Genomic DNA, 16,427 nt, shown 5'->3' with positions numbered 1-16,427 from the left:
AGAGACCATTTTTTTCTCTCTCGTCTGGCTTTACAAAGACTAGCCAATGTCAAGTTTGTAGTTATTTGTAACAAGTTAGTTAAACTATACAAGTATGGACCCCGTCTGTGCCGGCGCTCGCCGACACACGCACGGCACCCCCTTAGAGCGCTTTCCAGTCAGTTTTAACAAAAAATAAAAACACTCCAGTAAGGCAGAACACGCCCGCCAGCTAGCACCAACACAGATGTGTGTCTGTTAAGATCATGTCAAAATATCTATAAGCATATTTCTTTTGTTTTTTAAACTTACCGGTTTTCAAATAGCTTAACTCTGCTAAAGGTTCATCATCAGTGTCACTTTCGAATTTGATATCTACATTTTCAGGTCCACAGTCCACAAAAGCTTCTGGATCCTCCACCTTAATGCTGGACACATGGTCATATCCGATTTGATTACAAATTGTCAATTTTGATAGGGTTTTTATGTTGGAACAATCCACCTGTACACAAGTAAATGACACTGTACATTATCACACTAATATTATAAAGGCGAAAGTTTGTATGTGTGTGTGTGTGTATGTTTGTTATTCCTTCACGCAAAAACCACTCGACGGATTTGGCTGAAATTCAGAATGGAGATAGATAATATCCTGGATTGGCACATAAGCTACTTTTTAGCCCGGAAAACCAAAGAGTTCCCACGGAATTTCGAAAAACCTAAATCCACGCGGAAGAAGTCGCGGGCATCAATAGTGAACAAAGAAACATTAATACAATCAATCCATAATTTTTAATTGATTGTATTAATATTATAAATGCGAAAGTGTGTCTGTCTGTCTGTCTGCTACCTTTTCACGGCCCAACAGTTTAACCGATTCTGACATTTGGTACAGGGTTAGCTTATATCCCGGGGACGGACATAGGACATACTTTTTATCCCGGAAAATCAAAGAATTCCCACGGGATTCCTAAAAACCCATCCACTTAACGGATTTGTATAAAATTTGGTACCTCTAAATTGGGCATCCTCTAATTAAAATTAAGATATTATGAACAATCTGTTTACAGCTCGGCGATTATGGTTAAAATAACATCTTTTTTTTTAAAGTAAATGGCAGCTTGGAACCCCAACATCCAACATCTACTGTTTTTTTAGTGCCCAGCTCATTTCAGCTTTACAACCTCTTGATTGACTTTTCTGATTATCCTACTTCCTTTTAAGTTCCAGGATAATAATTATACCAAAATCTCTTTTACAGGGAAGAATCCAAAGCAGAGAGAAAGAGAAACTTACTTTTCCATCAATAATGTCAGTCAGTTTAGAATGTGCGATGCAGACTTGTTCCCTGAATTTGGAAAACCTCTGCAATAGGGCGATGCACTCCCAACATATGAATAGTTGTGTCATATCCTTCACAAACATTGCCTGCAATTCATATTTATACATTTTATAAGATAATTCAATTAAATTCAATTTTGTTTTATGGCGAAGAGCTTTAACAGACAGGTGTAATATTTTTTAGTTACAAACCCAAAAAGTTAGTGTTATAAGTTTGACGTGTGTATCTGTGTATCTGTCTGTGGCATCGAGCTCCTAAACTAATGAACCGATTTTAATTTAGTTTTTTTTGCTTGAAAGGTGGATTTTTAACAAACCAAATTTAAGTAAACGAAATTGCGGTCATCATCTATTGGGTAATGGGTACGAATACAGATAGCTTGCATCCAGTGTCTACAGGGATATAGGCTACTTTTTATCCCAAAAATCAGTTTCCTTGGGGTACTATAAAAACCTAAATCCATGAACGAAGGTAAAGGTTGGTAATCAGATGCGAACCATAGGTTGTGGTTGTTGGTAGTAAATAAGATGTTAGTAAAAAAATTACCTCGTAAGCGTCAGATTTGTAAGACAATAAGGAAAACAAATCGTTTACACCATTTTCAACTCTACACAGCTTTGAAAGGTTCCTTTCGGTACTTAGGCACGTACAGCAGATGTCTTTTAAACTAATTTCATGGTGATCTTCCATTTTCAGTAACTAGCAAATACTTGTATGAAACTTTAAAAGGACTTTTCAAACAAACTCATATTTTGCTAGTTATAAAAATACCATTATTTTTATTTGTTGTTGACACTTGACATTTACACAGAGTACATTTTTTTTCTCTCTCGTCTGGCTTTACAAAGATTAGCCAATGTCAAGTTTGTAGTTATTTGTATATGGGGCATGAGACCGGCGTGCCCGCGAAATTCAAATTTAATTTGGTTTTTCGCAATTTGTAAACTAATACGACAACGTAGGCTTATGGTTATTTTATTTGCGACAATGGTAATATCATCCTCACAGGTTTTTATAAAAATCTTTACTTGAAAAGGTCCAGTTTAAGAAATAAATTAAAGTATCGACTATTCTCACAAATTTTTTTTTTTTTTCTTTAAATCTGGCTTTACTCTGATTAGCCAATGTCAAGTTTGTAGTTATTTTCAAATTATTGAATCTATACAAGTATGGACTCCGTCTGCGCCGGCGCCCACCGACATACGCGCGGCGCCCCTTTAGAGCACTTCCCAGTCAGTTCCACCACCAAAAAACACCAACTAACACAAAAACCATCCACTCTTAACAAAAAAAAACACTCCAAACAAGCACAGCACGCGCGCCAGCAAACGCCATCACAGACGGAGTCTTCTCACAAATTAGTCGATACTTTAATTTATTTCTTAAACTGGACCTTTTTACCAACAAACTGCGACGCAGTTTGGCGAGATATATTGCATAAGGTTTTTTTTGTACTTTCAATAAATAAATTAAAAAAAAAAAAAGTTAAACAAGTCTAATGAATTTACTGTAGCGTAGCCATTGAGCACTTTCAACAAAATCTTGACCTGGTCACGGTCATCAGATAGTCTTTGAACCACATTTTAGGTCGTTTGTTACAATTTTTTCTGCGTTTTTAGGGTTCCGTACGTCAAAATGAAAAACGGAACCCTTAAAGGATCACTTTGTTGTCTGTCTGTTTGTCCGTCCGTCCGTCGCGTCGTGTCTGTCAAAAAACCTATAGGGTACTTCCCGTTGATCTAGAATCATGAAATTTGGCATGTAGGTAGGTCGTATAGCATGAGTAAAGGAATATTTTAAATCCGAAAACCGTGAATTCAAGTGGTTACATCATTAAAAAAAAATTTAAAATGTGTTTCAATTTTCAAAGTAAGATACCTATACCAGGTAGGGTATTAAATGAAAGGGCTTTACCTGTACATTTTAAAACAGATTTTTCATTTATTTTTATGCAGTATAGTTTTTGATTTATCATGCAAAATGTCGGAAAAATGCCCGAGTACGGAACCCTCGGTGCGCGAGTCAGACTCGCACTTGGCCGGTTTTTTATTCGATAATGAGAAAAAGTTTATTGAATACTGATGTTAAATGGTCACGTAACTATCCTTTTGAGTTCTTAGGGTAATAAATAAAGAATAGTTTACAATTGCTACTTGAATTTGAAGTGACTTAGCTGAATAGACTTCAAGGTTCCTTTTTTTTTATTCACTACTAGCTGTACCCGGCATGCGTTGCAATGCCGTAAACAAATTTTTTTTTAATTCATATACTTAGTTTTTTTGATGCAGGAACCATCTCGGGCGCCCTCAGAACACCCTAAGCTACCAAAGTTTCATAAAAATCTGATTAGCCGCCTATAGAACACAAACATACAAACATTGATTTTTATATATAGGTAAGATAGGCAAGCGCTTGACCACAGTCACACCTGATGGAAAGTGATGATGTGGTCTAAGATGGGACGCGTTTACCTAGAAGGTGCCTACCACGATAGTACCTAACTAGTAGTAGGTACGATTGTATACTTTATGAAATACTTGCTGATGCCCGCGACTTCGTTCGCGTGGATGTAGGATTTTAAAAATCCCGTGGGAACTCTTTAATTTTCCGGGATAAAAAGTAGCCTATGTTTTTTTCCATGTCAAAGGCTACATGCATGCCAAATTTCATCCAAATCCGTTTAGCCGTTTTGCGTGATTGAGTAACAAACATCCAAGTATCCACACTTTCACATTTATAATATTAGTAGGATTAAGTACCTACCTACTAGTTGACCCACCCTAACTTTGCACGGTGGACCTGTGCATTCCATAGACAAATATGAATGTGTTATCAATAACGAATTATATACAGTGTGTTTTTAGGGTTCCGTACCTCAAAAGGAAAAACAGAACCCTTATAGGATCACTTTGTTGTCTGTCTGTCTGTCCGTCGTGTCTGTCAAGAAACCTATAGGGTAGTTCCCGTTGACCTAGAATCATGAAATTGGGTAGGTAGGTAGGTCTTATAGCACAAGTACAGGAATAAATCTGAAAACCCCGAATTTGTGGTTACATCATTAAAAAAAATTAAAATGTGTTTCAATTTTCAAAGTAAGATAACTATACCAAATGGGGTATCATATGAAAGGGCTTTACCTGTACATTCTAAAACAGATTTTTATTTATTTTTATATATAACAGTTTTTGAGTCATCGTGCAAAATGTTGGAAAAAATACCCGAGTGGGCGAGTCTGACTCGCACTTGGCCGGTTTTTTTTAACGGGACAGTATGGGGAAATCCAAAACCATAGGAGATACAGGGAAACTGTCTAAAGGAAACTTCAGCTCTTATTTTGTGAAAACAATTTTGACATAGTAAATTTTTCGGCCAAGCGTGAGTTGTCCATGAAAATTCCATTTTTCAGTTTTATAGTCTTTAATATACCTATATGTAGTTTATTTACTCACGAAGTTGCCTCAATATTTGCTGTACAAGAAAAGGATATTTTCCAAGGGCCACAACTTTTAAAATGAATACAATTTGTACTATATTAATTGTTTTAAGAGGGGTCTCTCCGACACTCGCTTCATACAAACGTAGTTCAAATTTCATTTGAATATTAAGCAACCAAATATTAGGTTAAAATATTAGGTTTCAAAGTTACGCGGTCTTAAAAATTCACATACAAATCTTGAGCCCCTGTAATTTTAAAAATATGTACATATTTTTAGAAAAATCTAAAACACCACAGGCACAGATATTAGTTTATAGAATACGAGTATGTCTGCAAAATTCCATGGACTTTGGTTGCTTAATATTCAAATGAAATTGGAACTACGATTGTATGGAGTAAGTGACGAAGAGAGGCCTATTAAGGCATAAATGATGGAGAGATAAATCTACATATTATTATGGCTTGATTTTAGATCTAGAATAACACAGAATCTATATCTATATACTTATAAATAAAATTGAAGTGTCGTGTCGTTTGAACGGGCTAATCTTCGGAATGGCTAAACCTATTTTGACGGGACTTTCACAGACAAGTAGAAGATTAACCAAGGAGTAACATAGGTTACTTTTTAAACCGACTTTGAAAAATGGAGTGTGTTTTTCTACCTATGTACACTGATATCCGAGATTTCTTAACCGATTTGCGTAATTTTTTTTAAATCGTTAAGGGAACTTTGCGACATTGTTCCATAAAAAATTTGGATTCCAACTCCTCAATCCTGATGCTGCAGGGGATCTGACCAATCCACGCGGGCGAAGCTGCGGGCATCATCTAGTAGAATAATATAGGCGTAATTACGTTTGTATGGAGGAGCGCGTAAGAAACGTACACCACTGGGCAATCATCGCTTCAGTTTCAGCTTATTATTATGTAAATTCTCCCTAAGAGTTGATTGTATGGTGGCAAGCCAATTTGAAATGCTATACTTATTTAACCTTGCTTCGCTGAAAGATGCCAATGACCTTGACATCAGTTTCCAATCCAAAAAAAGTATTAAAAATACAATATCCATACTTCCATACTAATATTATAAATGCGAAAGTGTGTCTGTCTGTCTGTCTGTTTGCTAGCTTTTCACGGCCCAACAGTTTAACCAATTTTGATGGGTATAGAGTTAGCTTATATTCCAGCGACGGACAAAGGCTAATTTTTTATCCCGGATAATCAAAGATTTCCTATGGTTTAACCGATTTATATGGGTACAAAGATTCAAAGATAGTTTTCGTCCCGGAAATTGACAAAGGCAACTTTTTATCCCGTGAAAACAAAGAGTTCCCACGGAATCTTTAATGACCCTAAATCCACGTGGGCAAAGTCGCGGGTATCATCTAGTTGTTCATATATTTTCACAATTTTTCCTTTACTTGTGCTAGCTTTTCAGAACTCATTCGTTTAACCAATTTCGAGCTTGCATCCCGGACACAGGGTACTTTTTATCCCGGTAAATCAAAGAGTTCAGCTATGGCATTTTTAGAAAACCTAATTCTACCAGGATAAAATTGGGGGTATCATCGATTAATTGGTTCATGGCTTGCATCTGCTTGTATGCGGATATTTATGCTACTTTTTATCCCGGATAAACAAAGATCTCCCATCGGATTATTATAAAGTCCAAATCAATGTGGATGAAGTTACGGGTATCGTCTACGTAGTAAATACTTATTTACCTGTTCTCTATTGTTAACATTATTATCCTTATATAGAACACTAGCCGATGCCCGCGACTTTGCCCGCGTGGATCTAGGTTTTTCAAAATCCCGTGGGAATTCTTTGATTTTCCGGGATAAAAAGTAGCCTATGTGCTAATCCAGGATATTATCTATCTCCATTCCAAATTACAGCCAAATCCGTCCAGTAGTTTTTGCGTGAAGGAATAACAAACATACATACACACAAACTTTCGCCTTTATATTATTAGTGTGAAGACAAACAAATGTAAAACTCAATAGAATCGAAATTCCAAACAGATGATCATAATTCATTTAAATCTGAATTATTAAAGACTTGTTGGTTTTTATACCTAAGTATATGTATAATTACAACTATAATATCCCCCATGCTAGGGTCAGAAAATTTTTTTTCGGCTCCTCCAAATTTCTAATTCAATATTTGCTTTTGCATGAACGTTCCATTCAGATTTGCAACTCATTTCGTTTATGAGCTAGAGACCTGTGACACGCAGACAGACAGACAGACAGCAGAGTGACATTAATAGGGCTCCGATTTTACCCTAAAAAGTACGGAACCCTAAAAATTGCTGAGATACGTACTCATAAGCAACATTAGGTACCCTCCATATTATGGGCTATCGGGCAGTTGGGTAAAAAAACCGGCCAAGTGCGAGCAGACTCCGTACTCGGGTAATTTTTCCGACATTTTGCACAATAAATCAAAAACTATTATGTATATACAGGTAAAGCCCTTTCATATGATACCCCTCTTGGTATAGTTATCTTACTTTGAAAATTGAAACACATTTTAAGATTTTTTTATGATGTATCCACAAATTCACGGTTTTCAGATTTATTCCTTTACTTGTGCTATAAGACCTACCTACCTACCTTTCATGATTCTAGGTCAACGGGAAGTACCCTATAGGTTTTCTTGACAGACACGACGGACGGACAGACAGACAGACAGACGACAACAAAGTGATCCTATAAGGGTTCCGTTTTTCCTTTTGAGGTACGGAACCCTAATAACTTGAAAGTTACGGCTGAATGACCTAAAGTCCTAAAGGTTCTGAATCAACCATTCTTTGGCAGCCATTCTTTGATCTCTTAAAGTGTGAACGTCTTTTTGTTCGACAAGTATAATCAAAGTACCTACCATTGAAACATTATATTAGTTAGTACAGTTGTTATCATTTATCGCAAGTTTTAATCGAGTGCGGACGGGGTACCACGTCAGTTCAAATATAAGATCAATAAATAAATAAATAAAAATAAATTAAACTTTAACAGTGAAACTACGAAATATAACCGTTCACAACATGGATCAAAAGGAAGACTTCACTAAATATTTATTTTTTCAATAACATATTTTAATATTTAACAAATTATCATCCATGAGTTGAATCAAAATTAACTCAAAACTAAAAAAAAAACTACTAATAACTTGTATTTTTAACCGACTTCCAAAAAAGGAGGAGGTTCTGAATTCATCAGGATCTTTTTTTTTTCTTTTTTTTTAGTTAAAAAATATCGAATTTCAGTGTTTACATTCCAGTATGTTACTGAGAAATTAAAAAATAAATCCAATTAAGGAATAGAGCTTGCCATTTTTTTTTTTTCGGAGTAAGTGTAGTCGAGTCGAATATTTAAATTTTAACGTATTTTTTTTTAAAAGAGAAATCTAATTAATTACTTACCAGAATGTGAAAGAAAGTGAATTAATATTAATATAAATTGAGATAAATAATGCGATACATAATTAATTAATTGTTAAATATTTGTATGATATCGTTAATATAACAAGAAATACAAAAGTCCATACTTTTGTCTAATTAAGTAGTTAAACTTATAACAATGGATTCCTGCAATTACAAAGAGGTGAAAAGTGTTGAGATTGTGGAAGAGGAGGACGAGTCAACTAAATCGATTTTAAAACAGGTATTTTTTTCTTTTTCATTTTCCTTTATCTATATCTTAGTTCTTTTTTAAGGTTCCATACCTCAAAAGGAAAAACGGAACCCTTATAGGATCACTTTGTTGTCTGTCTGTCCGTCGTGTCTGTCAAGAAACCTATAGGGTACTTCCCGTTAACCTAGAATCATGAAATTTGGCGGGTAGGTAGGTCTTATAGCACAAATACAGGAAAAAATCTGAAAACCACGAATTTGTGGTGACATTATTAAAAAAAAAATTAAAATGTGTTTCAATTTTCAAAGTAAGCTAACTTTATCAAGTGGGGTATTCATACGAAAGGTACTTTACCTGTACTTTCTAAAACAGATTTTATTTATGTTTATGCACAATTGTTTTTGATTTATCAGGAAAAATACCCGAGTACAGAACCCTCGGTGCGCGAGTCTGACTCGCACTTGGCCGGTTTTTAGGGTTCCGTACCTCAAAAGGAAAAACTGAACCCTTGTTGGATCACTTTGTTGTCTGTCTGTCTGTCCGTCCATCCGTCTGTCCGTTCGTCTGTCGTGTCTATCGAGAAAACCTATAGGGTACATCCCGTTGACCTATTTAGAAACATGAAAGGCCAGTTTTGTAGATCAACATAGCAGCTATGCAACATTACAGGGACTCACATTCGACACATTCACTCTTACTAGGCAAAGTAAAATATAGCATTCAAACCACCAACGTATAGCGTATCATACCTAAACAGAAAAACGAGTTTTTGAATAAAATACCTTTGATATTGTCACACTATAATATTATAAAGGCGAAAATTTGTATGTGCGTGTGTGGGTGTGTGTGTGTGTATATGTTTGTTACTCCACGCAAAAACTACTGGACGGATTTGGCTGAAATTCGGAATAGAGATAGATAATATCCTGGATTAGCACATAGGCTACTTTTTATCCCGGAAAACCAAAGAGTTCCCACGGGATTTCGAAAAACCTAAATCCACGCGGACGAAGTCGCGGGCGTCAGCTAGTAGATAATAAATACGTACCTACGTATTTGTTTTCTGTCAAGTATTATTTTCCTCAAAGAATACTGGAATAATTTCGATGCAGGTTATTTTGCATTACACATCTAAGTAATCGTAGACCGTAGGTACCTAATAATCACGATATAGATATTAAAGCCGGTTGTAGAACTAACTTTGAAAAGCATATTTTACGATTATTATTATAGGCCGCTAGGGGTGCTGCAGTGCAAACCGGCCAAGTGCGAGTCAGACTCGCGCACTAAGGGTTCCGTACTCGGATAATTTTCCGACATTTTGCACGATAAATCAAAAAGTAGCATGCATTAAAATAAATAAAAATCTGTTTTAGAATGTACAGCTAAAGCCCTTTCATATGATACCCCATAATTATCTTAATTTGAAAATTTAAACAGTTTTAATTATTTTTTTAATGATGTAACCACAAATTTACGGTTTTCGGATTTATTCCTTTACTATTGTGCTATACGACCTACCTACCTGCCAAATTTCATGATTCTAGGTCAACGGGAAGTACCCTATTGGTTTTCTTAACAGACACGACGAACGGACGGACGGACAGACAGACAGACAGACAACAAAGTAATCCTATAAGGGTTCTAATTACTAAGTAATTAGTATGTATATAGTACTTAGATGATGTCCGTAACTTCATCCGCGTATGTTTCGTTTTTTTTTAGTCTCGCGGGAACTTTTTAATTTTCCGGGATAAAAAGTAGCCTATATCCTGCCTGAAGCTGCAAACTATCTCTGTGCCAAATTACCTACATCAAAAAATTTTCAAAAGAAAAGTAAAACCGACTTCAAAAACCACAAACTCTAAAAAATAAAAAATAAATTTTGTTTCCACACGTGTAATATGTACCTAGGTTGAAATCGAGCAAGCATAATAAAACAAAATTAGAAATCCAAGAGTGAAGCTCGCCCGACTTCATACCTAGGTACATTGCACGTGTAGAATAAACAAAAATTATTATTAATTTTTAGTGTTTGTGGTATTGAAGTCGGTTTTATTTTTCTTTTGATTTTTTTTTATTTCACAATTTTTAGTGGCCCCACTGTACTTTGAGGAGTTCTGTTCTTTATCTCCGAAGACATTCATCAGATCTTCATCAAATACCCTTTAAAACAAAAAAAAATTCCAAATCGGTCCAGGCGTTTTTGAGTAATCGGGGAACATACATAAAGAAAAAGATTCCGACGAATTGAGAACCTCCTCCTGTTTTTGAAGTCGGTTAAAAATTGGCTAAACGGATGGGCCGTAAAATGTTAGCAGATTTACAGGCAGGCATTTATAATATTAGTATGGATAGTACGGATAGTACGGAATAAATATGGATGTAGTGCATCTTATTAAACATTGATTGATGTTAATTAGATACTGACGCGTAGATTAACCATATCGATAAAATATCTTCCTATCATTAAATTCTAATCAAATTATACAGTACGGTATACCAGTATCTGAGATTTTGCCTTATCTAGGCAAATAAACACAGTTGTCAGTGTCATTTAAATCTTTTTAACGACCTGTTAATTTGTGGTTGCAATCGATGGTCGATAGGTTTAATAAGGGTTCCGTTTTTCCTTTTGAGGTACGGAACTCTAAAAAACCGAAAATAAAGCGGATGAAGTCATGGATTATCTTGTCTTGAATAAAAAAATATTTTGTTTTTGTAACCCCCGACCCAAAAAGACGGGTGTTATAAGTTTGACGTGTGCATCTGTGTATCTGTCTGTGGCATCGTAGCTCCTAAACTAATGAACCGATTTTAATTTAGTTTTTTTTTGTTTGAAAGGTGGCTTGATCGAGAGTGTTCTTAGCTATAATCCAAGAAAATCGGTTCAGCCGTATGAAAGTTATCAGCTCTTTTCTAGTTACTGTAACCTTCACTTGTCGGGGGTGTTATACATTTTTAACTTACAATTGTGTTATATCTTCGTATTTACAGATCCTAATAAGCAGTGCAGTATGGGCGCAGTTTTTCATGGGCGGAATGTGCGTCGGAGCGCCCACGGTTTTCATTCCACAAATAAGGAAGGAAGCCAACTCGACTGAGATCATTGATGAAGAGATGGGCTCTTGGTTGTGTGAGTTTTTTAATTTTTAGGGTTCCGTAACCTCAAAAGGAAAAACGGAACCCTTGTAGGATCACTTTGTTGTCTGTCTGTCTGTCAGCCCGTCCGTCGTGTCTGTTAAGAAAATTTATAAGGTACTTCCCGTTGACCTAGAATCATGAAAGACAGGTAGGTAGGTCTTATAGCACAAGTAAAGGAATAAATCCGAAAACTTGAATTTGTGGTCACATTATTCAAAAAAAAAAAAATGTTTCAATTTTCAAAGTAAGATAACTATACCAAGTGGGGTATCACATGAAAGGGCTGTACCTGTACATTCTAAAACAGATTTTTATTTATTTTATGCATAGGTAATAGTTTTTGATTTATCGTGCAAAATGTTGGAAAAATACCCGAATACGAAACCCTCGGTGCGCGAGTCTGACTCGCACTTGGCCGGTTTTTTAGTATGGATGTTACCATAATTTTTTGAAAAACTCAATGTGGAAGCGCATTTGTATTAACAGGGCTCTCTCCGTCACTCGCTTCATACAATCGTAGTTCCAATTTCATTTGAATGTTAAGCAACCAAAGTCCATGAAATTTTGCAGACATATTCTAGAAACTAATATCTGTGTCTGTGGTGTTTTAAATTTTTCTAAAAATATGTAGTTTTAAAATTACAGGGGCTCAAAGATTTGTATGTAAATTTTTAAGATCGCGTAACTTTGAAACCGAATATTTTAACAGAAATCTGGAAAACCACAGACATAGATATTAGTTTCTAGAATATGTCTGCATTTCATGGACATTGGTTGCTTAATATTCAAATGAAATTGGAACTACTTTTGTATGGAGCGATTGACGGAGAGATCCCTCTTAACAATTTTTTTAATTATAACCTCGATAAAAAAGTGTATCATTTGTATAAATAAAACAATTTCCTTACAGTTTCAACCAGCGGCTTCTCCATGTACCCCTGGCTGGTCATCCTACCACTCTTCACCAAACGCTACGGTCGAAAGCTTCCTCAAATCATCACCGCGATCAGTTCCATGGTCATCTTCATCATCCTCTACTACAGCCAAAGTGTTATTCAGATCCTCATATCGGAAGTCCTTCAAGGGTTCCTGTACGCTGGGAACGTAACAGTTAGAATACTTATAGTAACAGACTATACATCCCCTAAATATCGAGGAATATTCTTAGCTATAAAATCTGCTAGTTTTTTCTGGGGTATTTGGGTTGCGAACGCTATAGGCACGTTTTTTCATTGGAAAAACATAGCAATTCTTGGATTCATATGTGCAGTTTATACATTAAATGTACTTTTATGGCCCGAATCCCCATTTTGGTTAGCGAGTAAAGGAAGGTTTGATGAATGCAGGAAATCATTTAGATGGATTCACGGTGTTAACGCGAAATCTGAGCGCGAGTTAAAAGAATTAATCAAAGTGCAGACTGAAAGAATTAGATTGGAGAATGAGTATGGTAAAATGGGGTTTATAGAAATGGTTAAAAGCAGCGAATTTTATAAGCCCCTGTCATTATCTGCTGTTGCAATAATACAGTATCATTTTTCTGGTAAAGTAGTAATCAGTTTATATATATTGGATATATTTAAGAATATAACTGCCGATGAATGGTCGGCGTATATGGCTATGTTAATTTTGGATGGTGTAACAGTTTTCGGGATGTATGTGGGGTCATTTTTGTCCCGAATTTTAAAACGTCGTACGTTATATATGTCATGTTCTTTTACTGGTATAGCATTTTTGTGTACGATCTCTTGTTATTTGTTTTTGGTTAGATTAAACGTTTTGGGTGAGAATCATTTTGTCACTATTGCGTTGCTGTGTTTATATTCCATATCGATTAGTTGTGGTCCATTAATATTGTCAATATCTTTGTATGGGGAATTGATACCACAGAAATTTCAAGCGATTTCTTATACTTTAGTTTCTTTGATATTTGGAAGTTTCTATTCCACACTTATCAAGGTTTCTCCAAGTATCTTCAGGACTTTTGGTATTGATGGCACATTTTTGTTCTACGCTATAACGTGTGGGTTTTGTACTGTTTATCTTTATTTATATTTGCCTGAAACTAAGAATAAAACTCAGCAAGAAATAGAAGCTTGTTTCAAAAATAAGGATGAAGTCATTCAAAACGATAATACCTCAGTAGTTTTACTTACCAATAAGGCGTAAAGTAAGTTTAGTTTAACAGGGCTCTCTCGGTCACTAGTTTCATGCAATCGTAGTTCCAATTTCATTTGAATATTAAGCAACCAAAGTCCATAAAATTTTGCAGACATATTCTAGAAACTAATATCTGTGTCTGTGGTTTTCCAGATTTCTGTTAAAATATTCGGTTTCAAAGTTACGCGCTCTTAAAAAAATTCATTAAAATCTTTGAGCCCCTGTAATTTTAAAACTACATATTTTTAGAAAAATCTAAAACATCACAGACACAGATATTAGTTTCTAGAATATGTCTGCAAAATTTCATGGACTTTGGTTGCTTAATATTCGAATGAAATTGGAACTACGATTGTATGAAGCGAGTGACGGAGAGAGCCCGTTAAGTTTTTTCATGTTACCCTGTACAGTGAAAATCTCATTCATTGGGAATCCATTCCTTCCATTAATCTGTGTTGATAATAATTGAAGGTATATTACTACAACGTAGTCAAGTACTTGAATCTATACTAATAAATAAAACTAGAGGATGTCCGCGACTTCGTCCGCGTGGATTTAGGTTTTTAAAGATCCCGTGGGAACTGTTTGATTGTCCGGGATAAAAGTAGCCTATTACCGTTCCCGGGATATCAGTTAACCGTGTCCTCGTCAGAATCGGTTAAACTGTTGGGCCGTGAAAAGGTAATTAGCAGACAGACAGACAGACAGACACACGTTCGCATTTATAATATTAGTATGGATTGAAGTGTCTGTCTGTTTGAACGGATTAACTAAACAGTAACATAGGCTACTTTTTTAACCGACTTTAAAAAATGGAGGAGTTGTGTTTTTCTACCTATGCACTGATATCTCCGAGATTTCTGAACTGCGTAATTTTTTTTAATCGCAACTTTGCGACATTGTTCCATAAAAAATTTGGACTCCTCAATCCTGATGCTGCAGGGGATCTGACCAATCCACGCGGGCGAAGCTGCGGGCAGCATCTAGTTAAAAACAAAATAATTATAGCAATGTTATCTTAGTGTTAGCCTAATATAGTTAATAATCTGGTTAACAAGTGTAAATTGAAAATTTATAACACCCCCGACAAGTGAAGGTTACAGTAACTAGAAAAAAGCTGATAACTTTCAAACGGCTGAACCGATTTTTTTGGATGATAGCTAAGAACATACTTGATCAAGCCACCTTTTAAACAAAAAATACTAAATAAAAATCGGTTCATTCGTTTAGGCGCTACAATGCCACAGACAGATACACAGATACACACGTCAAACTTATAACACCCTTCTTTTTAGGTCGGGGGTTAAAAATAATGGTTTTGTATTATAAATAAAAGGTACTATAATTTGTTTTTTATAGGTATCTTTATTGGAAAGTATTATTACGTAGTAATAGTTTAATTAGGCATCTAACAATGAAGAGGTGCCTAGTTATTTTCTTATATATTTACTTTTTGTAAGGTTTTTAATAAAAAATAATACAGTGGACCCCCGGTAATCCGACAAGCGTTTTGCAGGGCAGTGTCGGACTATCGAATTTGTCGGATTATAGAGTACTGCGTAAGAACACATATATTCCGGCGTTTTTTACAAAAGAGTACCTTGTAATCCGACAAATTATCAGCTAGTTCAATAATAAAATAGACTTGTCGGATTACAGGGGGTGCCGGATTAGACAGGGGCCGGATTACCGGGGGTCCACTGTACTTACTATTAATAAAAACTCTCCGTCACTCGCTCCATACAAACGTAGTTCCAATTTCATTTGAAAATTAAGCAACTAAAGTCCATGAAATTTTGCAGACATAAATATCTATGTCTGTGGTTTTCCAGATTTCTGTTAAAATATTCGGTTTCAAAGTTACGCGGTCTTAAAAATTTACATACAAATCTTTGAGCCCCTGTAATTTTAAAACTACATATTTTTAGAAGAATATTAAACATCACATACACAGGTATTAGTTTCTAGAATATGTCTGCAAAATTTCATGGACTTTGGTTGCTTATATTCAAATGAAATTGGAACTATGAGTGTATGGAGCGAGTGACGGAGTCGAGTCCTGTTAAGTACCTACTTATTCTAGAACTCTATTTTTATTCAGAAGAATTATTTTAGGAGAAATAATAAATAGTTAATGAATATATAAGTAACATTTTATATCACTTTGTAAGCCCAAGGTACTCAATAACTAATTTTTAGTAGTATTAGTAACTTTGTGATGTATTATAATAAAATTATATTTTGTTTTTTCAATATTGTTTTATTTACATAAAATAGAGCCTCGATAGCTCAACGGTTGAGGAGCGGACTGAAATCCGAAAGGTCGGTGGATCAAACCCCACCCGTTGCACTATTGTCGTACCCACTCCTGGCACAAGCTTTACGCTTAATTGGAGGGGAAAAAGGGAGTATTAGTAATGACTAGCTGTGCCCTGCGGTGTTACCCGCGGTAAATAAGTTTGTAATTTTTCAAAATCCCACGGCAACCAAAGTTTTTTACGGGATAAAATGTAGCCTATATGCTAGTCCAGGGCATAATCTATCTCCATTCCAAATTTCAGCCAAATCCGTCCAGTAGTTTTCGCGTGAAGGAGTAACAAACATACACACACATACAAACTTTTGCCTTTATAATATTAGTGTGATAGTGTGATCTTAGCATGGCTTATATTCTTTAAAAAAAAAAAGAAAAAAAAATGAATTTGCATAAATAGTTTTCTGTTTT

General features: G+C 35.4%; 2 protein-coding genes across 2 annotated transcripts in view; one reads left to right on the top strand and one right to left on the bottom strand.

Moving 5' to 3' along the window:
* The window catches only part of LOC123879747 (zinc finger protein 616-like), a 35,150-nt gene that overhangs the window by 10,120 nt on the left and 8,603 nt on the right, over positions 1-16,427 (bottom strand). Inside the window, exons 2-5 of the mRNA XM_045927658.1 lie at positions 6,197-6,207; positions 1,868-2,026; positions 1,276-1,407; positions 292-481 (exon numbers count right to left, since the gene is read on the bottom strand). Coding sequence (XP_045783614.1) covers positions 292-481; positions 1,276-1,407; positions 1,868-2,011 — 466 coding nt within the window. The 5' untranslated portion in view covers positions 2,012-2,026; positions 6,197-6,207. The remainder of the gene's footprint in view (positions 1-291; positions 482-1,275; positions 1,408-1,867; positions 2,027-6,196; positions 6,208-16,427) is intronic.
* LOC123879751 (facilitated trehalose transporter Tret1-like) lies at positions 8,295-13,765 on the top strand. The gene is made up of 3 exons (XM_045927662.1): positions 8,295-8,428; positions 11,396-11,534; positions 12,453-13,765. Exons 1-3 carry the CDS (start codon positions 8,345-8,347, stop codon positions 13,709-13,711), a joined length of 1,482 nt encoding a protein of 493 aa, XP_045783618.1. The 5' UTR covers positions 8,295-8,344; the 3' UTR covers positions 13,712-13,765.

This window comes from Maniola jurtina, chromosome 28, assembly GCF_905333055.1.
Source record: "Maniola jurtina chromosome 28, ilManJurt1.1, whole genome shotgun sequence".
NCBI classification, from domain to species: Eukaryota; Metazoa; Arthropoda; class Insecta; order Lepidoptera; family Nymphalidae; genus Maniola; species Maniola jurtina.
Note: the sequence above shows the minus strand (reverse complement) of the source record. Positions and strands in the feature narration are given on the sequence as shown.